Source organism: Mobula birostris, chromosome 8 (genome assembly GCF_030028105.1).
Source record: "Mobula birostris isolate sMobBir1 chromosome 8, sMobBir1.hap1, whole genome shotgun sequence".
In the NCBI taxonomy this organism is placed as follows: Eukaryota; Metazoa; Chordata; class Chondrichthyes; order Myliobatiformes; family Myliobatidae; genus Mobula; species Mobula birostris.
The window spans coordinates 93223961-93251191 of NC_092377.1; the positions used below are offsets into that span (position 1 = coordinate 93223961).

General features: G+C 39.5%; 1 protein-coding gene across 3 annotated transcripts in view; it reads right to left on the bottom strand.

Moving 5' to 3' along the window:
* The window catches only part of abhd12 (abhydrolase domain containing 12, lysophospholipase), a 177143-nt gene that overhangs the window by 115183 nt on the left and 34729 nt on the right, over positions 1-27231 (bottom strand). For all 3 annotated transcript variants that reach the window (XM_072265674.1, XM_072265675.1, XM_072265676.1), the window contains exons 5-7: positions 17231-17350; positions 16198-16228; positions 11913-11958 (exon numbers count right to left, since the gene is read on the bottom strand). In XM_072265674.1, coding sequence (XP_072121775.1) covers positions 11913-11958; positions 16198-16228; positions 17231-17350 — 197 coding nt within the window. The remainder of the gene's footprint in view (positions 1-11912; positions 11959-16197; positions 16229-17230; positions 17351-27231) is intronic.

The following is a 27231-nucleotide window of genomic DNA, read 5'->3' on the forward strand; positions in this document are numbered from 1 at the left end:
AAACCTCAATTTTGGTTTAAGCAGACCATAGAACCTTCTGGCAAACTCTAGCTGAGATTTCATGTGAGTTTTTTTTTCCCAACAGTGACTTTCTTTTTGCCACTCTCACATAAAGCTGCGACTGGTAAAGCACCCAGACGACAGTTGTTGTATGTGCAGTCTCTCCCATCTCTGCCACTAAAGCTTGTAACTCCTCCAGAGTTGTCATAGTTCTCTTGGTGGCCTCCCTCACTAGTTCCCTTCTTGCATAACCACTCAATTTTTTTTAGGATAGCCTACTCTAGGCAGATTTACAGTCATGCCATATTCTTCCCCTTTCCTGACAGTTGACTTAACTGTACTCCAGGGGATATTCATTGGCTTGGAAATTTTCTTGTATCCATCTCCTAACTTGTGCTTTTCAATAACCTTTTCGTGGAGTTGCGTGGAGTGTTCTTTTATCTTTATGGTGTAGTTTTTGCCAGGATACTGACTCACCAGCATTTGGACCTTCCAGATACTGGTGTATTTTTACGGACAGAGCAGAGGTGATCTCCCTCCTGGCACTTATCCTTGTAAGCAGAACAAGTGCTACGCATGCCCTTACACTTCCTCCCTCACCACCATTCAGGGCTCCAGACAGTCCTTCCAGGTGAGGCGACACTTCACCTGTGAGTCGGCTGGGGTGATATACTGCGTCCGGTGCTCCTGATACGGCTTCTATATAATGGCGAGACCCTACGCAGACTGGGAGATCGTTTCGCTGAACACCTACGCTCTGTCCACCAGAGAAAGCAGGATCTCTCAGTGGCCACATATTTTAATTCCACGTCCTATTCCCATATGTCTATCCACAGCCTCCTCTACTGTAAAGATGAAGCCACACTCAGGCTGGAGGAACAACACCTTATATTCCGTCTGGGTAGCCTCCAACCTGATAGCATGAACACTGACTTCTCTAACTTCCACTAATGCCCCACCTCCCCCCGTACCCCTTCCGTTATTTATTTATATACACGCTCATTCTTTTTCCCTCTCTCTCCTTTTTTTCCCTCTGTCCCTCTCACTATACCCCTTGCCCATTCCTCTGGGCTTTCCCCCCCTCCCCCTTTTCTTTCTCCCTAGGCCTCCTGTCCCATGATCCCCTCATATCCCTTTTGCCAATCAACTGTCCAGCTCTTGGCTCCATCCCTCCCCCTCCTGTCTTCTCCTATCATTTCAGATCTCCCCCTCCCCCTCCCACTTTCAAATCTCTTACTAGCTCTTCTTTCAGTTAGTCCTGACAAAGGGTCTCGGCCCAAACCGTTGACTGTACTTCTTCCTAGAGATGCTGCCTGGCCTGCTGCATTCACCAGCAACTTTTGTGTGTGCTGCTTGTTCTAACTTCACCAGGTCAAACTACGTTTGTATTATTTGAGAATAGATGTTGCAGATAACATCTGTGTGACTGACAAAATATCAAAGACCTGAAAAACCACTGTTTCTCTCCCCAAAAAAATGCTGTCTTCCTGATTTGCACTACTAGTATTTGCTGTTTATGAGTCAATGTTCATTTCACCATTCAGCTCGGGGTCAGGTTGCAAAAAGAAAATTTCTTTTATGATGTAAATAAGAGGAATAATTGAGTAAGAGTCATGATGCTATGCAGATGGATTTACAGGTTACCAGTCTCCAGACTGAGTCATGTAACTTACAGCTAGAGTTCTGTGCCAGTTCTGAGCACCACATTTAAGACGATGTTTGCAAGAGATCTACAAAAAATGACCTCGTGGTCATAGGATCTCAGCTATATGAAGAGTTTGGAAAATAAAATTATTTTTCTGTAAAAAAGATCAACAGGAGATTTGTTCAGGATGATCAAATTAATGAATGGCTTGACAAAAAAAAATTGCTTCCTACACAGCGGTCAGTAACCACAATTTATGGTAATTAATAAAAGGACTCAGGATGATGAGAAGAGTACAAAGTATCCAGGGTGTTAAGGTGACCTAAAATGCTAAATCTGAAAGGCTGATGGAAACAGTTCAGCAGCAATTTTCAAAAGAAAAATAGGATTAATACTCAAGGTGGCGGGGGGGTGTAATCATGGCAGCAGAGAAATTTTAGCAAGGACTGGACCTCCCTTTGAAGTAGCTGGCATGTACAAAATAATTTGAATGGGTTATTTCTATGTTATATCAGTACATTTTATAATGCAGCAAAATACTTCAAGGATTGCTTTTCCCCCCATCTATTGTGCCAACTGATACCAACAACCAATAGGTTTAAAACCACTGAGAAATCGCCCTGCAAGTATATTTGGTATGAATTATCAAAGTCACTCAGGCCAGAAAATATACCAAGAATGACTATTTCTTGATTTTGAAATATCATTTTTGGGGAACATTCCTTGCAATAAGGAACAAACCTAGGACTAGAACTTCCTCACTCAGAGGCGGTGAGAGTGTGGAATGAGCTGCCAGCACAAGTGATGGATGAGGAGTCAATTTCAACATTCAAGAGAAATTTGGATCGGTACATGGATGAGAAGGGTATGGAGGGATATGGTCTGGGTGCAGGTCGATAGAACGAGGCTGATTAATGGTTTGGCACAGATTAGATGGGATGAAGGGCCTGTTTCTGTGAGGCAGTGTTCTATGACTCCATTAACATTATGAGTCAACAGTGACAAACTTGAACCTCAAAGGTGCCATTGACAATACAATATCTAGTTAGGTTATCCTCCCATAATCCAAATGAGCACGAGGTAAGAACATGAAAAGATAATTTTACAAGGAAATCGACTACTTAATCCAAACTGACAAACTAAAGCAGAATTTTAATAGAACGCTTTGTTGTTAGAAATAAGCTCAAGCTCACCAATGAAGCACAATCATTTTTGTAAACACACTGAACACAACAACAGGTAGCAGGAGTTGGACGTATGGCCCCTGGAGCCTGCTCTGCCGTTCACTAAAATCTTAGCCTCAATACCAGTTACCTGCTGTTCATGACTGCCAAAACACTATCTGAGCTCAGCACTAACAATATGCAATGGCCCTACTCCCACAGCTCAGTGGATGGGTGTAGAATTCCGAAGATTCACAGTGGTTACAGTAGGAATTCCTCCTCATCTCCATCTTGAAAGGACAAACCATTTTTCTGAAACCATGGCTCCTGGTAATAGAAGACTTCTGGTTCTCCCATTTTTCATGAGGGAAAGCATGCATCTGGTCTAGTCTCCTCAGAAATTTACATATTTCATTAATATCAGTTCTCATTCTTCCAACTTCCATGGAACCATGTTCCAATCCAGTTAAGGCTTCTTTGTAGGATGTAGATGTCAAATCATCAGCTAACCATAAGAAACAAGCAAAATGTAAGTTGATAACGAAACCTAAAAAGAACTCTGGCTGGTCTAGCTGTCTTCAATGATTAAGGTGCATGCACTTCCAGGATTAAATTGGCACAAGTTTAAGCAACCTGCATAGACAGAACAGATGAAAAGACTTCCTTCTGTGCTGAACAATTCTCTTATTTCTTAAAACCTGAAACCAGATCAGCTTTTAAAAAAAAAGCAGTTCTGAAAAAAAAACATTCGCAAATAATTTCCCTTTAAGAGTCATAACAACTAATGATTCAAGAAGCTGTGTTAGCCTAAGCTATTGGCCTCAACCATTGATTCATCAGCTCACCAGAAATTCAGTGAAATGGAGAAGCCTTGCACCTGGTTCAAAATTTCTGAACAAGTAAGGCAATACCAGATTTTTGTTTTTTGACTGTGTTGCCAATACCTGGCAATTTAAAAAATTATTACCAAGATGTTAATAGATAATGAGGAAAGAAGCTCATGACTCACTACTTCTCCTTGGGTCTGTGCTCAAAAACTATACAGTCTACCTGGAAGCATTAACCTAATGCATAAACTTGTACACATGCAAAGAAACAATCAAACCCTCTGGACTAAAAATGTATTTTCAGTATTAAGGATATTACTAGGTATTTGTAACCCTATCACAAAATAGGGCAATCTATTCACTTTGCACAAAAGACCATTAAATTTAAAACACATGTTGAACACACTCCAGTTGCAGAAAATGCAACCCACTGCTGTCCTCTGTAGTATAAACAATATTAGGAAAATGACACTTACTGACAACAAAATACAGATTGTCCAACAATATACTCTGAAAGGATATTTTGAACACATAATGTATGCCTGGGTTAATATCATGTAGATCAATAATTAAGTATTACACTCCCAGCTTATGGTAACCTGTTGTCAAATGCATTATTCTGCACAGTAGTCGATAGGTCCCCATTTTATAGAACCCTTCATAGTGGCACACATTAGCCAGAAACATGATGTGACCTTAACCCTAATTTATAGCAATAATCTCAAGAATTTGCATTACTCCAGTACTACCTTAAGGACTTCATTAATACAATCTGGGATAAATGTAATGGGGGCCATGTAATTTATTTGTTATAATAATTAGGGTAGGAAAGAACAGTGGTATGTCTACTGGAAAAGAAAAATCGTGACAAAATCTCCAAGGATAGGACGTACCAGCATTTCAGCAATTAATTTCATATTACCCTTGGAGCTGATGTGACAAAAAAGGGCAAGGGGTCAAAATAAATTCCTGCTGACACTGCAGGCCACATCCTCAACTGCTGATGACTCAGGTTTAATCCACAAAAACCAATGTTGCAAAAATTACTCTTACTGTTTATTATCAAAAGTAGCGCTATAATGTTAATCGTTAAACTAGTCTTTGCTTGTCCCAAAGTTTAGTGCCAATAGAGTTGAAGGGCTACATCCAAGGTATACAACCTTTAGCATAAAATGGACATATTTAATAAACTGATGTCACATGGCTCTTCTCAAACTCTTTATCTCCTGCCCTCCAACCCTTCTCCCAACACAAGCAACAGGAATTCTGCAGATGCTGGAAATTCAAGCAACACACATCAAAGTTGCTGGTGAACGCAGCAGGCCAGGCAGTACCTCTAGGAAGAGGTACAGTTGACGTTTCAGGCCGAGACCTTTTGTCAGGACAAGACCGTCCTTTTACTCAATCTTTACCTGCATTTGTTTCTAGTATGCCAGTTCCAGAAATGCCATTGCAAGTGCAAGAGAACTATGATGATCCATCAAAATGGACACTTATGAGAGATGAGGAAGAATTTCACCAAATTAACACAGTGAATTAATGCCATGCAACTATTAATTTGTACTAGTTCAATGCTGATTATAATAACAGTCACTATAGAATTAATGATTCTAACAGCAATCCTAATAATGTCACCTTTACACTTAAACATTCCTTTAAAATGTTTGCATTTAACCCAATAAACAATGTCAGGAAGCTGTATGATTCTGATTCCAATGTAATCCGGCAGCTGCCAGTTTTTCCAACGAACTATACTTTGATATTTTGCCCAAAGCTAAGATTGCAATAAAATGCTACAAATATATTATTCTGTATGAAATTGAACATGTACACTCAGTGGCCACTTTATTAGCTATCTCCTGTACCTAATAAAGTGGCTACTGAATGTATGTTCATGGTCTTCTGCAGCTGTAGCCCATCCACGTCAAAATGAAGAAGCCCTTGGAATTCTCCTTCCCTTGTCTGCCAAAGCAACCTTATGCCATCTTTTATCCCTCCTGATTTCCCTCTTAAGTGTTCCCTTGCATTTTTATATTCCTCAAGCCTACACCTGCTATGCACCTCTTTCTTCTTTTTCTTAACCAGAGCCTCAATACCCCTTGAAAACCAGGATTCCCTAAACCTCGGCCTTTTAGTCCAACAGAAACATACAAACTCTGTACTCTTAAAAATTCGTTTATGGAGGCCTTCCACTTACCAAGCATCCCGTTGCCAGAAAACAACCTATCCCAATCCACACTTTACGATGCCAACAAAATTGGCCTTTCTCCAATCTAGAATCAACCCAAGGACCAGTTCTATTCTCCATAATTATCTTGAAATGAATGGACTAATGTTCACAATTTGGGAGAGTAAGTACAGTCAGGAGTGTGAATTTGGGAGAGTTTGTGGCACGAATTTAATTATACCTTCCATCGGGATTTGAGTGACATTGTCACAGCACAATTGCATTCTTTGCAAGACAAGTAAAAGCTGGATTCTGCACTGTGACCATTTTATTCGGTATCTCCTGTACCTAATAAAGTGGCCACTGAGCACAAATTGATCCACTTCAAGGCTTGACATGATGTGCATTCAGAAATGCTCTTCTGCGCACCACTGCTGTAACATGGGGCTATCTGAGTTACTGCCACCTTCCTGTCAGCTTGAACTACTCTCCTTTCACCCTGCTCATTAATCGACTTGCTGCTCACTGGATGATTTTTATTTTTCGTATCATTATCTGTAAACTCTAGAGATGGTCGTGATTGAAGATCCCAGGAGATCAACAGTTTCTGAGATGTTCAAACCACCCTATCTGGCACCATCAATCATTCCACAATCAAAGTCACTGAGATCACATTTCTTCCCCATTCTGATGTTTGGTCTGAACAAAAAATGAACCTCTTCATCTGCATGCTTTTATGCATTGCATTACTACCACGATTGGCTGATTAGATATTTGTATTAACGATCAGGTGTACCTAATAAAGTGGTCACTGAGTGTATGTTACAAAGTTTAGATCTCGGAATCTCTCTTTAGGTTACTTGATTCATTCTGCTCCCAATGCATGTCTGCTACAGAATTTACTCTTTGCCTTATTTATATGCAAGTCTCAATCCTGTCACCTGCATTCCTATGCAATTAGGTTTGGGAAAGAAGAATAAAGAGAAAAAAGTAACAACACTATTAAATTGTAGGATTTTACACAAATTCAAAATCAGGAATAAATATAATGCAATTCCATTTCTCTTCTTCACTGGCCTCAATTCCTGCAAAATATTTTTCCTAGCTGATTGCACATAGGTGATTAGACTACACTAAATATGCCTATATTAGTAGCAATGGTTTATTTCAACAAATAGAACAATGTTGGCAGAATAACGCAGCACATCTGCTTCTTTTAAACCTACCTAAGCTTGATAGCAAGCGCAAGTAGATGGACTGATATTAATCCAGTATTGGCTTTACCAGATGAAATGTGTGTTCTGCAGCTCAGTGGATGCTTTCCAGAGGGGTCACATGATGAGAAAGACAATTCAATACCTCTAATGTTCCTGATTCCTTAATCTAATGTATTAGAAATGAATAGATGCCTGAACAAATTACATTAAAATGATTAATTTGCATTTATTTTCGACTTTATGGTTCTGAGGAATGAAACATTGTCTATATCTTGCATTATAATGGTATGTGGTACATTTTGGGGCAGGTGCAAAGAGCTCCAACCACCTTTGCCTCAACATTGTAATTGCTATGGTCTCTGGTGAAAAGCTGATTCATCCCAATTGTCAATGTTTTGCCTGGAACTATATTTACATGTGATTAAAGTTACACTATCCAAGGTTATTTAAATTGCAAACTGAACAAGATTCAACATTCAAGATTCTAAGGGGCAGAAGACGCTGGTGGGAGTTGTGTACAGGCCACCTAACAGTAGTAGTGAGGTCGGAGATGGTATTAAACAGGAAATTAGAAATGTGTGCAATAAGGGAACAGCAGTTATAATGGGTGACTTCAATCTACATGTAGATTGGGTGAACCAAATTGGTAAAGATGCTGAGGAAGAGGATTTCTTGGAATGTATGCTGGATGGTTTTCTGAACCAACACGTCGAGGAACCAACTAGAGAGCAGGCTATTCTGGACTGGGTTTTGAGCAATGAGGAAGGGTTAATTAGCAATCTTGTCGTGAGAGGCCCCTTGGGTAAGAGTGACCATAATATGGTGGAATTCTTCATTAAGATGGAGACTGACATAGTTAACTCAGAAACAAAGGTTCTGAACTTAAAGAGGGGTAACTTTGAAGGTATGAGACGTGAATTAGCTAAGATAGACTGGCAAATGACACTTAAAGGATTGACGGTGGATATGCAATGGCAAGCATTTAAAGGTTGCATGGATGAACTACAACAATTGTTCATCCCAGTTTGGCAAAAGAATAAATCAAGGAAGGTAGTGCACCCGTGGCTGACAAGAGAAGTTAGGGATAGTATCAATTCCAAAGAAGAAGCATACAAATTAGCCAGAGAAAGTGGCTCACCTGAGGACTGGGAGAAATTCAGAGTTCAGCAGAGGAGGACAAAGGGCTTAATTAGGAAGGGGAAAAATGATTATGAGAGAAAACTGGCAGGGAACATAAAAACTGACTGTAAAAGCTTTTATAGATATGTAAAAAGGAAAAGACTGGTAAAGACAAATGTAGGTCCCTTGCAGACGGAAACAGGTGAATTGATTATGGGGAGCAAGGACATGGCAGACCAATTGAATAATTACTTTGGTTCTGTCTTCACTAAGGAGGACATAAATAATCTTCCAGAAATAGTAGGGGACAGAGGGTCCAGTGAGATGGAGGAACTGAGCGAAATACTTGTTAGTAGAGAAGTGGTGTTAGGTAAATTGAAGGGATTGAAGGCAGATAAATCCCCAGGGCCAGATGGTCTGCATCCTAGAATGCTTAAGGAAGTAGCCCAAGAAATAGTGGATGCATTAGTGATAATTTTTCAAAACTCATTAGATTCTGGACTATTCCTGAGGATTGGAGGGTGGCTAATGTAACTCCACTTTTTAAAAAAGGAGGGAGAGAGAAACTGGGGAATTATAGACCAGTTAGCCTAACGTCGGTGGTGGGGAAACTGCTGGAGTCAGTTATCAAGGATGTGATAACAGCACATTTGGAAAGCGGTGAAATGATCGGACAAAGTCAGCATGGATTTGTGAAAGGAAAATCATGTCTGACGAATCTCATAGAATTTTTTGAGGATGTAACTAGTAGAGTGGATAGGGGAGAACCAGTGGATGTGGTATATTTGGATTTTCAAAAGGCTTTTGACAAGGTCCCACACAGGAGATTAGTGTGCAAACTTAAAGCACACGGTATTGGGGGTAAGGTATTGATGTGGATGGAGGATTGGTTAGCAGACAGGAAGCAAAGAGTGGGAATAAACGGGACCTTTTCAGGATGGCAGGCGGTGACTAGTGGGGTACCGCAAGGCTCAGTGCTGGGACCCCAGTTGTTTACAATATATATTAATGACTTGGATGAGGGAATTAAATGCAGCATCTCCAAGTTTGCGGATGACACGAAGCTGGGTGGCAGTGTTAGCTGTGAGGAGGGTGCTAAGAGGATGCAGGGTGACTTGGATAGGTTGGGTGAGTGGGCAAATTCATGGCAGATGCAATTTAATGTGGATAAATGTGAAGTTATCCACTTTGGTGGCAAAAATAGGAAAACAGATTATTATCTGAATGGTGGCCGATTAGGAAAAGGGGAGGTGCAACGAGACCTGGGTGTCATTATACACCAGTCATTGAAAGTGGGCATGCAGGTACAGCAGGCGGTGAAAAAGGCGAATGGTATGCTGGCACTTATAGCGAGAGGATTCGAGTACAGGAGCAGGGAGGTACTACTGCAGTTGTACAAGGCCTTGGTGAGACCACACCTGGAGTATTGTGTGCAGTTTTGGTCCCCTAATCTGAGGAAAGACATCCTTGCCATAGAGGGAGCACAAAGAAGGTTCACCAGATTGATTCCTGGGATGGCAGGACTTTCATATGAAGAAAGACTGGATGAACTGGGCTTGTACTCGTTGGAATTTAGAAAATTGAGGGGGGATCTGATTGAAACGTATAAAATCCTAAAGGGATTGGACAGGCTAGATGCAGGAAGATTGTTCCCGATGTTGGGGAAGTCCAGAACAAGGGGTCACAGTTTGAGGATAAAGGGGAAGCCTTTTAGCACCGAGATTAGGAAAAACTTCTTCACACAGAGAGTGGTGAATCTGTGGAATTCTCTGCCACAGGAAACAGTTGAGGTCAGTTCATTGGCTATATTTAAGAGGGAGTTAGATATGGCCCTTGTGACTACGGGGGGTCAGGGGGTATGGAGGGAAGGCTGGGGCGGGGTTCTGAGTTGGATGATCAGCCATGATCATAATAAATGGCGGTGCAGGCTCGAAGGGCTGAATGGCCTACTCCTGCACCTATTTTCTATGTTTCTATGTTTCTATTCAAGTTTGCTTAACAACCAACACACCCGAGAAATTGCTGAGGACAGCCCACAAGCGTTGCCACACATTCTGGCGCCAACTATAGTATGCCCACAATGCTCTGCAGAACAACAGCAAAAGACGACCAGCTGTACAAATAGAAATTATATTGAGAATATCAGCTGCAAATAGCCCCAAAAGTGAGCCTCTGGACCACAGAATCAACCCAGAACAGTGGTAAATAAAGCCATCTATGCTGGTTCAGGAGCCTGATGGCCATAGGGCAACAACTGCTCCTGAACCTGGCAGCATGGGTCCCAAGGCTCCTAAGCCTCCCACCAAGCACAGCATGGCTCAGACATTAACAAATATATAATTAATCCCAGATTTAAAATGCAAATTCTCTAGACTAGTTTGTGCCTATGAACAACTGTGTATGTGCAGGATTTACATTTGTTTGTTAAATGGAGGGTGCAGGTGTTTATGAAGGAACAAAGAGTTGGTGGTGGAAACTAATCAAAGGTGAGACAAAGAGAGAGTATAAAAGAAAGGGCTAGGGTCTTAGGGATGATGGAGTGGAGTGAGAAAGGAACAGAGAGAAACAACAAAAGGGCATCAGCCAAAATACCTTAACCTTCCTAGCTACAACTAGCAATTTTATATGAGAACAGAATTAGAGATTTCAATGCCTCGCAAAACTTCAAACAGTCTCTCAGTGGTGGTTTTAAATAATGCAGAAAATTAGGAACAGAAAATTAACATCAATGGATTACACTAGAACGCAGTTCTTGCAACAGAAAATTACAATTTTTTATTAAACCTTTTAATTTTGTTCAGAACGGCCAGAGTTGCCAATTCTAAGAACTTTCAAGATTGTCTTTACATCCTGTTTCTGAGGAATATATTGACACCAAGGGCCTATTTTAAAGCTCTAATACAGACTGTAATAGGAAAGACAACCCAATGAGGTGCAAACGGATGCATGATCATCCAAATACTAGCACTTTTTCCACCTAGGAGTAAGTTTAGATTGCACCCTGAAAAAGAGATTTTTATCCTAGTTCTTCAATCTGTCCTGTGTACAGCAAGTATATTTAACACAGCAGCGTGATAGTTTTTACAATAGCTTTCACAATATGCATGTGCTTTTACAGTTTTATAATAAATCACCAATTCATGTTACAACTCTTCAAATATAAACATTTCCCATCTAGAACTAAGGGAAGTGACTTGTTTCAAGACTCAACATATGCTTTTCCACAGGTTACAACATGGGGGCGCAAAAATAGATGAAAGCAATTAACTTTCTAACATTATTGCTTAGCCATAGGAACGACATCCTGAAAAGATTAAAAATAGCTGATAAGTAAAAAAATTCAGCCCCGTCATCAGTTTGGAAGCAAGGTGAGGATGAATATTAACGGGTATAAAGGAAATAACCAAGATCAGAAGTAGAAAGATGTAATAAGAATATCATCTCCTATTTTCTGAAAAAAATAAAGGTTTTTGTCCAGTGCATGTCTTAAATCAAAACCAATACTGAATTGCACCAAACTGCTATTTCACCAAGTATTACAAGGCTTTATGGTGGAACTGCGCCAGTTTTGCTTATTCAGCAGGTTCTGAGCTATTACTTAACCCTGACAATTCTTACATCTTTGCTTTTAAATCAAATTGCTTTGAATTCTTAATGCTGCGTATTTTTATACTAACTCATTATTTACTAACATCAAAGTGTCAGCAATTAAGTATGTTAAACCACAGAGGAGCAAAACTATTTACATCATTCTTCGTGTAGATAACTACTTACCTCTATAATCCAAAGCAACTACATGGTAGCCTTGTGAGCTGAGGACCTAGAATAGGGAAAAAAACAAAATCAAGAAGGTAGAGTTGCAAGGAAAAGGAGAGACAGAACAAATATACTCTCCACAAAAGACAAGAGAACTCTAGCTCTGTATTCACCTTGTACACAAATTACCAATAAACACTTCACATTTTAAGTAATACCTCATTAATGACTTCAAACTTTTCAAACAGGGCCGCGCATAAAACAAATATCATAATATTGTTTCCAGGATGTTTCATCCTACAAGAAGTTCTTGGAATTGGATCACACTGCTGATTCCAATATCATCTAATAAATTCAAAAGTGCTGCAGGTGAACTCTACTGAAGTCATTAAAGAGGAAAGTAACAAGAATTGTGCTTATTAATGTCTTGTTACAAACATCTTCACGTTCCAGTAAAAATGATGGGCTTGGACTACGTTGCATACAATGTTGATGGGTACAAATTAGAGAAGCGGAAGTGCAAAAAAGGCAAGAGGTACTCATCTGGAAGATAAGGCATATCTCAGTCATGTGGAAGGCCGTAATGCCTTCATAAAATCAAATGTCATTCCTTATCTACCATTCAACACATTCTGGGAGAATGCAATTGTGGTACTAAACAAAATGGAGGTGGAGTATAGCCTCTAAAATCACACTGAACCAACCGACTTCCCTTACACAACAAAAAGCTCAGTCATATAGCACCGCTTCTATCCAATTTTACCATAGTGTCAGTTCATTTCAAGTCCAATGCACAAGTTAACATTCAGTAATACTTACTAAAATGTGTCCTGCTCTCATTTAATACAAATGATTTTGATTGGAAGGAGAAATCAAGCTACGTACATTACACAAATACAAAAAAAACTTCCAGTAGATTTCTGGTTGGTTGCTGATCTGAATACAAGAGACAATAATTCCAAATTCTTATCTCCCATTGTTGCTGGGCTCGTATCAAATTTTTTCTATATTTTATTTTAATGGAATCAAGAAGATGTTTGTCAGTCAGGAATAAAGTAATAAAAATAAAAATAAAAAATAATTAATAAAAATATAAAGAATATATAAAAAGTATAGAAAATATATCCACTATAATCAGTCGATTATTTAATACCTTGTTTTTAGGAGTTAAGTAGCTTAGCATCTTTCATAAATATATTGTGAATAGAATTTATGGGTTCCATGTGGAAACACCAACAAGTTTGGGATTTCTACACATTTGCCTGATCTCCCTTGACTGATGACAGATGTTGTCTGGAGCTTGTTGAACCAAACTTCAACAATTGTCTCTTCACAGAGACCAATGTGGACATGGGAAACTGTAGAGATTTTCCACCACTCTTGGTGGAAGATTCACTTAAACAATCTATGACACATCAAGCAAGGAACTGTAGAAATGTTGGAATCTTTTTAATTATTTACTTTATTTAAATTGTTAACTGATTTAGTCCTCTTTTAAAAATTAAAAAGTCAGTGTTTTATAGTTACTGTATATCAGAAACAATCATAATATTCATCATGGTTTAGGGATTAATCTGCTCCTTGTATGCCACCTTCCCAGCTACTGCCCTGTGCCCCACCCACTGACTGTCCCCCCCACTCCTTCCTCTCATACTGCTGAGCTGCAGGGAAATTCACTTTATGAGGCAAGTCTGATGTTTTTCACCAGTCAGTTGTATGCATAGGCAATGTTACTAACCACAAATTCTGAGCCACTTCTTCAGAAGTTGCTCAATAAATTTTTCAAACAAGATTAGGCCATAAAGCAAGGGTCAAGCCTTGTGTTTTACTGCACTAAAGAAGGGCTTTTTGTTCATTAACAAAATTACTTGAATACTGGGGCAACCGTAAATGCATTCAGTGATGCATGGAGCAAAAACTCATTTATGGGAGTACTCTGAAACAAAGTCATCAAAAATATATCAAGATTAGATAGATTTTAAAACAGCATCAGAATAGATGAATTTTACAGACAAATCAGCAGCTGAAAATTCAACTAAGCAGATTAAAGAAATTGATGAATGTAATTCAGAGTTGGTGACTAGAATTCAAATAAATAACTTAATTCTGAGTTTATCTAAGAAATTATGAAAATATTTTTGTTAGAAGTACTGGAGTTTACCTTAGGAAAATTTAATTGAGGGAGAGAATGCGGTACTTGTAAGAGGAGTTTCAATTCTGCCCCTCTTAAGCCATTCCTGACTTTGCCCCCATAGTGCCTTCAAAGCCCTGAACTTTGCATTAAATCTAACTCTTTAACCAAGCTTCCAACCTAGTGGCACTATGCAGCTGCAGTGGAGCACTTTGATTCTTTTAACTAAAGTAAATGCACTATAGGATGAAAAGCTGATGATGCAAAAAACTTCAGCATTACAAGAAACAGCAGAAGATCAGAATTAGATTTATTATCACCGGCATGTGACGTGAAATTTGCTAACTGAAATGTCTCGACTGTTTATTCTTCTCTGTAGAACCTGCCTGACCTGCTGAGTTCCTCCAGCATATTGTGTGTGTTACTCTGAATTTCTAGCATCTGGAGAATTTCTTGTGTTTAGAATAAATCAGGATTGGTGGTATTGTTGATCTCCAGATAGGGAGATAAATATTATTAGTGAGTCCAAAAGCTGAGGATCAAATTAATTTGATATATAATCCTGATGGTAATCATTAAATTAGATACTAAGAAAATAGATTGAAAGGAGTCATGACATTTGATTCAAGGTTTCAAATTATAGTATAGGTAAACCATTAATGCACAAAGTAAGTCAGGATGAAGTGCTGATAGGGCAAAGCAGGAGAATATCCACTTTTTCCACACTTCATTCTGGTATCAGCTATTCCTCAGAGATACAACTCTCTCACTCTGAGTCAAACACTTCAGAACCTTCAGCACATGATCCACGGTTTCATTTCCAGTCCATACTATGAGTGTATTACTTTGTCTCTGTCGTAGTTACCATCTTCCAGATCAAACACTGAGGCAAAGCTTCATCTTCCATCTTGCAAAGACATGAAAATCATGGCACCATACCAAGAGCAGCAGGGGAAATGCCCCCAGTGTCCTGATCAATGTCCAGACCTCAACCATTACCAGTAAACAAATTATCAGGTCATTATCAGGTTGCTGTGCAATAGGAATTTGCTGTACACAAAATGGTGTTGGACCAAAAAAAAAATCATTGGTTGGAAGGACTTTTGATATTACAATTTCTTTCATAGAAATCAAGGATTGAAACTATAAAATGTACTATTTTTCTTGTTTTTTTATTAATATTAAAACACTAAATGCAATAGTTCCACTAGTCACCTGTTTTAGTCCACAGCTCCAAGATGTCCAGTATAAAATGTTTAGTGTAATTTTTCCAAACCCTTACACAAAAAAGACTGATTGTATTTAAGTGTCGACACAATATATACATTAGATTCCTTTCAATGAAAACTTTGATGTTACCACAATCATAAAACTAAATTCCTTCATGAACAAAACAGTGATCAGAAGGAAAGTATTACTCCAATATTTGTTCAACTCCAATAGTAAAGTGTTTTAGAGGACAAACTTTTAATTTGTCATAACATTAAATATGCAATGAAGAGAATAAATTTTGGAACATTAATATTATCTGGAAGCTGTGACTGATGAATTTGTATTATAAATGTTTAAGTCACTGGTACTGAATAACGATCAGTAAACAGCATCTCTGATTCCTTATACAGGAAGGTAAGTGTCAAATCTATTTTATCAAAGGTTCAAAAAGCTGGTGAATGATGAATTACACCTTCAAATGTAATTAAGACAGGTATGTTGAGTTGATCCTATTTTGCCAAGTTTCATCTCCATTGGGAGTGCCAAAGCCCTGACATTACAGTGAAAACTATTAAAATACTAACTCGTACAATCTATAGACCTAGATCAGAGTTAAGTACGCAAATAATTTCACATAATAGGATGCAATTTGAAGCACAAATCAGACAGATGTATAAATGCACCCATGTACATTGTTGACCCTTCTTAATTGGTTATCATGAAATGATTGTTTGAAGAAGAATTGGGAAGCTAAGTAAACAGGTTCCTGGTCAAATCTTAGATCTTATAGTGTATATTCCATACTGTGCACCCAAAGGCGAAAGATTTACAAGGCACCCATTATCATGAACAAACAGAAATTTCAAGGGGACAGTCTAAGAATATTGGTGGATTGTGGAAATACTCCTCTTACAATATCATCCCTCCAACAGAAGCAACTTGATTTAAAAGGTCTCCTACCTTGTATAGCTGGACCCTATGATCACCACCTCTGTGAACAAATAAAAAATGCAGTTTAGAACAATTTTCTATTTTGAAAAATTCCTGTTTTGATTTCTCTGTTTGATTTTAGATGTGTGTCATTTTCAATCTCAGCTCAAAACAGCAGTTTTAGAAATGAAAGGCTGCATAATGATTAGAAGTAAGATTACAATATTAAGGGCATCATGTAAAAAGTCCAAGCACCTCTTAAAGTAATTAATGTCATTGAGGTATAGGACAATTCATGCAGATCTTAATACAGACAAAACTCTTGACCACGGACTTTTTTAAAAAAAAACACTGTACTGAGTTGGTCTCTCATATCTCTGCTTATGTACGGGCATCTATAAGCATAAAATAAAGAGAAAATGAAAATCAAAACCACTAGCTTTAATGCAGACCAATTTAGCACAAGAACATAATACAGGTCCACTTGAGTACTAAATCATGAACTGAGGCAACACATACATATTGGTTGCACATTTTGAAAATGGCAAAAAAAAATGCATTTAGCACTCTTGTCTGTTTTGGCATTTCTAGTGGATGTGTAATTTAGAAAATCCTTCCAAAATCTAATAACTCAGTAGCGCACACCCTCTGATAAGAAGAGAGCAGAATACTGTTACTGTAAGAGATATGGCCTTGAACAGAATTTCCTCCCTAAATACCTACACTTTCAATTCAATCTTTAAACATTCTCTTTAACCCCATATCATTAAAAAAAAGCTTTGTCCTAGTATATCATGTAGGTCACTGTCAAATTTTGTTTGCTAGAAATCCTACAATACAGCTTCCGCTAGTTTATAATGTTAAAGCTGCAATATAAATGCCTATTCATATTGTTGTACTAGAATTGGGGGAAAACCTGATGTTTTTCATCCATATTGCTTTGCCTTGGTCCATCAGGACTCTTCATATTTTTCCACTTCTGTTTGGACAAGTTGGAAACAAAAGGCAGCAAGGACAAAATTTTAAAAAGTAGTTGAATAGTTATGTTTTAAAAATACTTTACCTGGTGCCTGCATTGCCATGGAAGTAAAGAATGATAGGAGAGCCCGATGCCAAGGTTTCTTCATACCATGACTGGTCTTTCCCCTGAGCCTCCTTCCAGAGTTTAGCAGGAACTGTGTGCCTGTCAGTAAACAGAGGAGACAGTGTTCTACAGAGATAAATGGCACAGTGGTGATTACAGAATCCAGCCTTTCCATTCCCAAAGAATGTAATATTGTGCGGTGGTAATGTCACCCAAACCCCAGTAGAAGTTATAATTGAATTCATGCCACAAATGCGTCCAAATTCACACTCCTGAATGTAACAATTCTCCTGAATTGTGAACATAATTCTATTAGTTTTAAAATAATTATGGAGATGGTTAGGGCTGCTCCATGTGTCTAAATAGGAAAAAGGCCAATTTTGATGGCATCAGAAAGAATCTGGCAAGTGTGGATTAGGACAAGTTGCTTTCTGACAAAGGGTTGCTTAGAAAGTAGGAGGTCTTCAAAACTTAAATTTTAAGAGTACAGAGTTTGTATGTTTTTGTTAGAATAAAAGGCAAGACCACGAGGTTTAAGGAACCTTGATTTTCTAGAGATATTGAGGCCCCAGTTAATAAAAAGGTTTAGAGAATTACAGTAAGTACAATTAAGAAAGAGCAAATGAGGTACTTGAAGAGTATAAGAAATGCAAGAGAACACTTAAGGAAAGAAGGAGGGCGAAAAGGCAGCACGAGTTTGCTCTAAAGGAAAGGTGAAGGAAAATCTAAAGAGTTTCTACAGATATATTAAGAGCAAAAGGATAGCAAGGGACAAAATTGGTCCTCTGGAAGATCAAAGTGGTCATCCATGCATGGAGCTGAAAGAGATGGTGGAGATCTTAAATGCATCTGTATTTTCTCAGGAGACAGACACAGAGTCTTTGGAAATGACACAAGCCACTTTTCGATATGCCAAGGATGAGGTCTGAAAGACTAGTGCACCTTCAGGGTGCTGGATTTTTGTGGCTCTGGAGGCAGGCAGACTCTAGGTCAGTGGCGCCACAGAAAACTGGTATGTCGTGGGAGTACACAAAAAATTGAAAGCAGCGAGCTGGCTGCTTGCTGTGTGCCAGAGACTCGAGATCAACAGACTTTTAACACCATAAATCAGCAAGTTGTTTTTGTTATGTCTCCCCTCTCGCTGCGAAATGGGGACACCTCTTTTTCCCTTGGGGGTGAGGAGAGAGACAGACAGACAGACACAGAGACACTGACACTGTGGTATGTCGAATTACCGGGTGAACGAGTAGTCTTTGGGGTACTGCAAGTCTGTGTCTTTATTGATGCTTTGCTGCACGCTTGTGTGCTTGGTGGGGGGGGGGGGAGACTGTTGCTTTTTTTGCTGGAGGGGGTCATCGCTTTGCTACTGCTTATGCATGGAAGGGGGGAAGCTGGGAGAGCCTTTAGGGTTCTAACATTTAACTGTCATTCATTCTTTGGGGCACTCCTCTGTTTTTGTGGATGTTTGTGAAAAAAAAAGAATTTCAGGATGTATATTGTATACATTTCTCTGACATTAAATGTACCTATTGAAACCTATTGATATCTAATTAGGGTGGATAAATTTCCAGGGCCTGACAATGTGTTCACTTGGACCCTGTGGGAGGCTGGTTAGAAATTGCAGGAGCTCTGGCAGAGATACTTAAAACATCCTTAGCCACAGGTTAGGTACCAGAGGATTGGAGGATAGCTAATGTTGTTCCGTTCTTCAAGAAAGGCTCTAAGACTAAGCCATGAAATTATAGGCCAGGGAGCCTGACAGCAGTAGTTCGTAGATTATTGGAAGGTATTCTAGGGGACCGGATACAAGAACTTGTGTGGGAAATAGTGTCTCCCCAATCCTACATAGTTTTTTGAAGAGGTTACCAGGAAAGTTGATGAATTCTATGCCAGTGGATGTTGTCTACAATGGCAAGGCCTTTGACAAGGTCCTGCATTGGAGGCTGTTCAATAAGATTCAGTAACTTGGAATTCAGGATGATGTAGCAAAATCAATTAGACATTTACTTTGTGAGAGAAGCCAGAGAGTGATAGTAGATCACTGCCCTTCTGACTGGAAGCCTGTGACTACTGCTGTGCTGCAGGGATCAGTGCTGGGTCCATTGTTAATATAGATGACAAACAACAATCTCAATGACAATGAAGGAAACTGAATCAGCAGATTACCAGATGACACAAAGATTGGGGGTGTAATGGACAGTGAGGAAAACTATCAAAGCTTGGAGCAGGATGTGGACCTGCTGGGAAAATGGGCTGAAAAATGATAAATGGAATTTAATTCAGACAAGTGTGAGATGTTGCATTTTGGTAAAACCAAACAGGGTAGAACTTACACACTGAAAGGTAGGGTACTGTGGAGTATGGTAGAACAAAGAGATCTGGAAATATAGATCCATAATTCCTTGAAAGTGGCATCACAGGTAGATAAGATTGTAATGAGAGCTTTCGGCACATTGGCCTTCAAAAATCAAAGTACTGAGCCCAGGATTTGGATGTTAAATTGCAATTGTATAAGGTGATGGTAAGGCAAAATTTGGAGTATTGTGTGTAGTTCTTGTCACCTACCTACAGGAAAAATATTGATAACATTGAAAGAGTACACAGAAAATTTACAAGCATGTTGCCAGGGCTCGAGACATAGGAAAAGGCTGAATAGGTAGGACTTTATTCCCTGCAGCGTAGGAGAATGAGAGGAGATTTGATAGAGGTATACTAAATTATGTGAGGTATAGATAGTGTAGATTCAGGCAGGCTTTTTATACTGATGTTGGATAAGACCAAGAACTAGTGGTCGTAGGTTAAGGGTAAAAGGTGAAATAGAGTGGAATCCAATTAACTGGGCAATTGATTAATCAGGGCATTTGCTCATCTGGGACAAACCTTAAAGAATAAAAACTAATTGAGAAAATAGCAGGTATTCCCTTCATTTATTTGGGACAGTATGCTATCTAATTAGGACATAAGACGTGCCAAATAGTTTCTAACTAGTGTCAGACTTGAGTACTTGTGAGGCCATTAAACACTACAGTGTGATTAGAGCAAACAGTCTTTAACAATAGCATCAGTTGCATGTTCAAAAAGCAGTGATTTTTGTAACTGACAGCAAGAAATAAGCAGTAAGAAAATTCAGAACTGTTTTGCTCACTGTTGTTTCAAGTATTCCGGCTTGGGGATGCAAGACACAGACGGGAGTCAAAATTGAACAATTTCACTACTTCAATGAGTTAGAAACTACAAAGAATTTAAAGGCATCAGCAATCATCTTGAATGTTACAATGATCATAACAATTTGGCAGATGCAATCATCAAAAGCAGGGGTCCCCAACCTTTTTTGCACTGCGGACCGATTTCATATTGACAATATTCTTGCGGACTGGCTGACCGGGGGGGGGGGGGGGGGCGCGGGAAGGATGGTTGCCAACGGACAAGAGTAGCAGTCAAATACGTTGTGTTTACCCAGATAAGACTACAATGACCATGAAGCCTTGCGCGGGCACCAGTGTGCATGTGTGACTTACGCATGCACGCACGTGCCGATTATTTTTCTACAAATCGTTTTTGGCAATTCTGTTCGGCAGGGGTGGTGTGTTAATCACAACCGGAATATCGGTAATAAGTGGCTAATACACTCAATTTCGTTTCTAAAAGGGTTTATCTAATGAATTTAATATTAAACACACAGCGCATATTTTCTTCGCATGAATATAGCGATAAGTCAATTATCAGGGGAGGACAGGGGAGCTTGAAGTAAGTGTTGAATGAACTTCCAGTAGAAGTGCAGAAGCAGGTTCAATATTATCATTTAAATTGGATAGGTATATGGACAGGAAAGGAATGGAGGGTTACGGCCTGAGTGCAGGTCGGTGGGACGAGTTGAGAATAGCGTTCGGCACGGACTAGAAGGGCAGAGATAGCCTGTTTCTGTGCTGTAATTGTTATATGGTTATATAAGTCAATAGCATAACATTTTAAGTAACGTTTGGATATTAAACACACAGAGCATATTTTTCCCATATGAACATATAAAATCATTGCAACACACCAATATCGCTGAATCAGTGGGAGCCCTGGGCTTGTTTTCCTGCAACAAGACGGTCCTATCAAGGGGTGATGGGAGACAGCGATACTCAAAGGGGGTTCCTTATGTCCAGTCTATTCCGTAATTTAGTTTTCGTTGCATTCATTGCAGAGATATGTTGGAAATGGAAGCAACGTTTTCAGTGCTTCCGTGGCTACCTCAGGATATTGAGCCTTGACTTTGATACAGAATGCCGGCAGAGATGTTATATCAAACATACTTTTCAGCCCACCATCATTTGCAAGCTCGAGGAGTTGATCTCCTTCCCGCGCTGACACGGACGGTGCGCGCATAGTGACCTCACATGCGTAATGGCTCAACAGTGGGCGTGACAGGGAATGAGGAAAGGTGCAGCTGACTCATATCGCCAAATCATATCGTTTCCTCACGGCCCGGTAGTGCATGCTCTGCGGCCCGGTACCGGTCCGCAGCCCAATGGTTGGGGACCGCTGATCAAAAGCACTGTATGAAGGCAGTCCATCATTTGCACTAGGAGTCTGTGCCAATTTTGTTCATTTACTAGCAAAAGAGCAGGGCAGTATTCTCTGGAGGAATTCTATTATACCTAATACCTTGTTTTTAGTACTGTCATTGTATTAGAAGTGTTCTAATTTGTTCTTGTATTTCATTTAAATACTTGTTAAACAGTAGTCTGTCCCTTTTTATATCTTCTTAACTATTTCCATGCAATTTCAGCTAATTGGGGCAGCCACTTAATTGGGTCCAAATGTACTGGTCCCAATTAACTGCAATCTACTGTATTTAACGAAAACCTGAGGGAGAACTTCTTCACTCAGAGAATGGTGCAGGTGTAGAACGAGGTACCAGCAGAAGTGGTGGATGCGGGGTCGACTTCAGCATTTAAGAAAGGTTCGGACGAGTACATGGATGGGAGGGACATGGAGAGCAATGGTCCATGTGAGGGTCAATGGGTCAGAATGAGCTAGATGAGCCAAAGGACCAGTTTCTCTGCATACTGCTCTATGACTCTAACAGGGGTATGTATTATGGTCTGATTAACACACAAAATTGGCAGATCTGAGAATGTGTATGTGAGGAGTATCAATTTAACTGAACTGTACAGAAAATGATAGTAAAGTTGAAAGTTAGGAGTTTAAATACTCAGATTTCCTGTCACTCCCAAGACACTGTGTGTGTGTACACTAAACTTGAACCACCAGCTCCAAGATCAGAGCTGACTACTGTTTCCTAATTGCAAATATCTTCCATGAAACAACTTTGGATAATCTTAACACATTCTCGATAAAATCCTGGGACCAAATTGAAAATTTCACAGCAATAGTACAAAACAGCTAGTACAGGAGAATATCACAGTATCTCGACTCCAGATACCTTACTCTCCTGTGCTTTCTCAAAGAAAGTGGAGGGGTAGATGTCTTGCTGACCTATAACATTATGCTCTTGAGCCTTAAATGGAAAGTGTCTCATTTTCCCACCCCTACTCTAACATCCATTTATGCTAATGAATACAAAAGTATTACTTTTTTTTCTTCTTTTGAATGAATTTCAGCAATACATATCCCCGGCTGGTAATAGACCTCCTCACTGAACTAGTGTGGTTACCTTGTCTAACTGGAAAAATTAGCAGCAAACAACTGGTACTGTGCTAAAAAGCATCATCATTATCAAACCGTATCACTGAAATAAACAAGATACAGATCACTCTAACCTCCAGGATGAAGAACGATACATAAAAAAAATAACCTCAGCATTTGTTTAAATAATCCAGTTGCTGTCTTGTTATTTAACAAATGATTGAGGACGGCACTAAATGCACTTTTGATATTTTTGTTTAATCCAGCTCCACAAAAAGATTGCTGGCAGCTTTGCATCTGCAAACACTGACTTTCTCTTCGCTGGTGCTTTTGTTTCCTAGTTGAACAACAGTGAAATGAACAAACTTGGCTTTGTTTAATCTACATCAACATGGCATTGTTAAGCTGCAAATATGCATATTTAAACCAGATATAGTAAAATTGTTTTGCTGTTTCAACAAATATTACAGACTTGTATGAATATACAACAAACAAATGCAATTTAACTTGAATGACAAGTAAAAATCCAGCCAGAAGTCGCTGAATACTCACACCACCATTTTAAGCAGAACAACAGTGACCTATTGGAAACATACAAAGAGGAACTATATTGGTTTCAATTTCAGCAGGAAGTAAAAGGATATGGGCTTTCAAAGGATAAAGATAAGCAGATTTGATTCTGATATCTGACCTGGGCAAATTGTCACTGGATTGTATTTTCTTGTTCTCACAATAATTATTTCTATATAACCTCAATGGCTATATTTGTGGTCGTCTGCTGCTGTAGCCCATTCACTTCAAGGTTCAAAGTGTTGTGCATTCAGAAATGTTCTTCTACACACCACTGTTGTAACACACGGTTACTTGAGTCACCTCGCTTTCCTATCAGCTTTAGCTAGTCTGGCCATTCCCCTCTGACCCCCCATTAACATGGTCTTTTCACCCACAAAACTGCTGCTGGCTGGATACTTTCTGTTTTTCACACCATCTTCTGTAAACTCTAGAGACTGGTATGCGTGAAACCAGGAGATCAGCAGTTTCTCAGGTACTCAAACCACTCTGCCTGGGACCAACAAACATTCTACTGTCAAAGTCACTTAGACCACATTTCGTCCCCATTCTGATGCTTGGCTTGAACAACAATTGAACCTCTTGACCATGTCTGTATGATTGGCTGATTAGATATTTGCATTAACTAAGTGTACAAGGTGGACCTAATAAACTGGTAACTGAATGTAACTTTCTATAATGCTTGACATAAAAAAATTCAGCTGAGGATCTAGAATCTGAGCCATCTTCTGCAGTTATTCATGTGATATAGTCCCAGATCCAAGTAGTTTCAAATTAGTTCAAAAGGAACAACTATTATACGACAGCCTGCATTTCTCTGCAAAGCGGCATGTATCTATTAAAGAAAATAATATGCATTTCAGATGCTTGAAGAAAATGAATGCCAGACAAGGATGAGAGATGGTGCAAAGGCAGACTAGTGTGCTGGTGTTTACTCAGAAAGCTGGAAGAATGGGCCAAGCAAGAAACAATGTTATGCCTACAAATTTAACATTAGTGAGCTTTTGTGTGCACATTTCAATGGAAATTGACACTACATTAACGTGGATTTTGTTTAGTTAAAGATATTTCCTGCAGCCCAATACTGTTTTTCTGGTACCCAGTACACTCAAACAGCAGTAACAGCAATGAAATGTCAAATTTGTTTCTGGTAAAATTTTCCACCACATTGATGTTTGCAAGACTGATCTTGCCCCATCAACAAAAAAAAACATAACAACCTTTAAAGAATGTTGCTTTGGGTTAATGACAGAGCATAGAGTCCAAAACATATATCAAGTAGGCAGACTCAAATTGCAATCTCTATCCTTGCACTCCCAGGAATTGGCAGGTTTTCCCACAGAACCAGAAAAGTCAGAAGGAACCTCTTGTTATTGCAAGATTATATTTCATCAGAATCTGAAATGACAAAGCAGGAGAATAACAACTGACCCGCAGTGGCACCAGGAACCTTCTCATCTTTCTTCACAGTTCAGACCTCAGGAAGCAACCCCGAGGAATCACACCACAATGCAACGTTCCAACAGGAGTGTGCGTCCAGGGAATACTTATATGTTCAAATGATGTTATAGAGCTGGCAATAGAATCTTTACAAGTACATGGACACAGGTGGCATCCTTGTCTAAGGGATGCTTAACAAGTTCAAGTTTAATTGTCATTCAACCATACACACATTTTTTTTTTAAAAAAAAGAGTTCCTCCAGGGCCAAGGTGCAAAACACAGCACATACAGTCACACTTACGCATACATGGCTCATATATGACCAGAAGCTGCCAGTAACACATCTGTCAAAATCAGAGGGACACCCATAAATGAATGCAGTATTTATCAAAAATAAATGGTTCCTCACATTGACTGTTAACTTTGCTAAACTCTTAAGAGTGTCATATAATTATCAGAGAAAGCAGGCAAGGATCCAGGGGCAAGTTTAATGTGAGGGTATCCCTGACTTTCAGTGCAGTATAGACACTAAGGTGAGTGTATTAGCAGTATACATAGGTGAATATTCACTACTCTTACATGGCCAAGAGCATAAAGGGCAAAAAGAAAATGAATACAATCGGATCTAATATTATGCCTAATATCTTCTAAGTCAGGGGTCCCCAACCTTTTTTGCAACGTGGACCAATTTATTATTGATAATATTCTTGCGGACCGGCCGACACGGGGGGGGGGGGGGTAGGGTTGCCAACGGACAAGAGTAGTAGTCAAATACATTGTGTTTACCCTGAGGAAGACTACCATGACCATGCAGCCTTGCGCGGGCACCTGTGCGCATGCGTGTACGTGACCATTTTTTTTCTACAAATCGTTTTTGGTGATTCTGTTCAGAGGGTGAAAGGGTTTTAATCATGACCGGAATATAGGTGATAAGTGGCTAATACACTCAATTTTGTTTCTAAAAGGGCTTATCTAACGAATTTAATATTAAACACACAGCGCATATTTTCCTCGCATGAATATAGTGATAAGTCAATTATCAGGGGAGCTTGAAGTAAGAGTTGAATGAACTTCCAGTAGAAGTGGTAGAGGCAGGTTCGATATTATCATTTAAAGAAAAATTGGATAGGTATATGGACAGGAAAGGAATGGAGGGTTATGGGCTGAGTGCAGGTCGGTGGGACTAGGTGAGAGTAGCATTCGGCATGGACTAGAAGGGCAGAGATGGCCTGTTTCTGTGTTGTAATTATTATATGGTTATATAACTCAATAGCATCATAACATTTTAAGTAACATTTGGATATCAAACACACAGCACATATTTTCCCCGTATGAACATATAAAATTATTGCAACGCACCAATATCGCTGAATCAGTGGGAGCCCTGGGCTGAATACTTGTTCCCTGCAACAAGATGGTGCCATCGAGGGGTGATGGGAGACAGCGATACTCGAAGGGGGTTCCTTATGTCCAGTTTATTCCTCAGTTTAGTTTTCGTTGTATTCATTGCAGAGATATGTTGGAAACGGAAGCAACGTTTTCAGTGCTTTCGTGGCTATCTCAGGATATTCAGCCTTAACTTTGATCCAGAATGCCAGCAGAGATGTTATGTCAAACATACTTTTCAGCCCACCATCATTTGCAAACTCGAGGAGTTGATCTTCCCGCGCTGACGTGGATGATGCGCGCTTAATGACCTCGTGTGTGTTCAAGCTCCACAGTGGGCGTGACAGGGAATGAGGAAAGGTGCAGCTGGCTTATATCGCCAAATCATATCGTTTCCTCGCGGCCCGGTAGCACATGCTTTGCGGCCCAGTACCGGTCCACGGCCCGGTGGTTGGGGACCGCTGTTCTAAGTCACAGCCGTATCCTCTTTACTGTTTTACTTTCAATAGAATGAATAATTCATATTGTTGTTCATGGATACACCGTCCATCCTTAATCTATCATAGCCAATTCCTGTCTCATGCTGTCATGTAGGAAGGATATACTGGCTTTGGAGGTGGTGAAGATGAGGTTCACAAGGTTGATTCCAGAGATGAGGGGGTTAGACTGTGAGGAGAGGTTGAGTTGACTAGGACTGTACTTGCTGGAATTCAGAAGAATGAGAGGAGATCTTATAGAAACATAAAATTATGAAAGAGATAGATAAGATAGAGGCAGGAAAGTTGTTTCCAAGGGTAGGTAAGACTAGAACTAGGGAACATAGCCTCAAGATTCAGGGGAGTAGATTTAGGACAGAGTTGAGGAGGAACTGCTTTTTCCAGAGGGTGGTGAATCTGGAATTCTCTGCCCAGTGAAGCAGTGTATATTGTGACATATACATACTTCGATA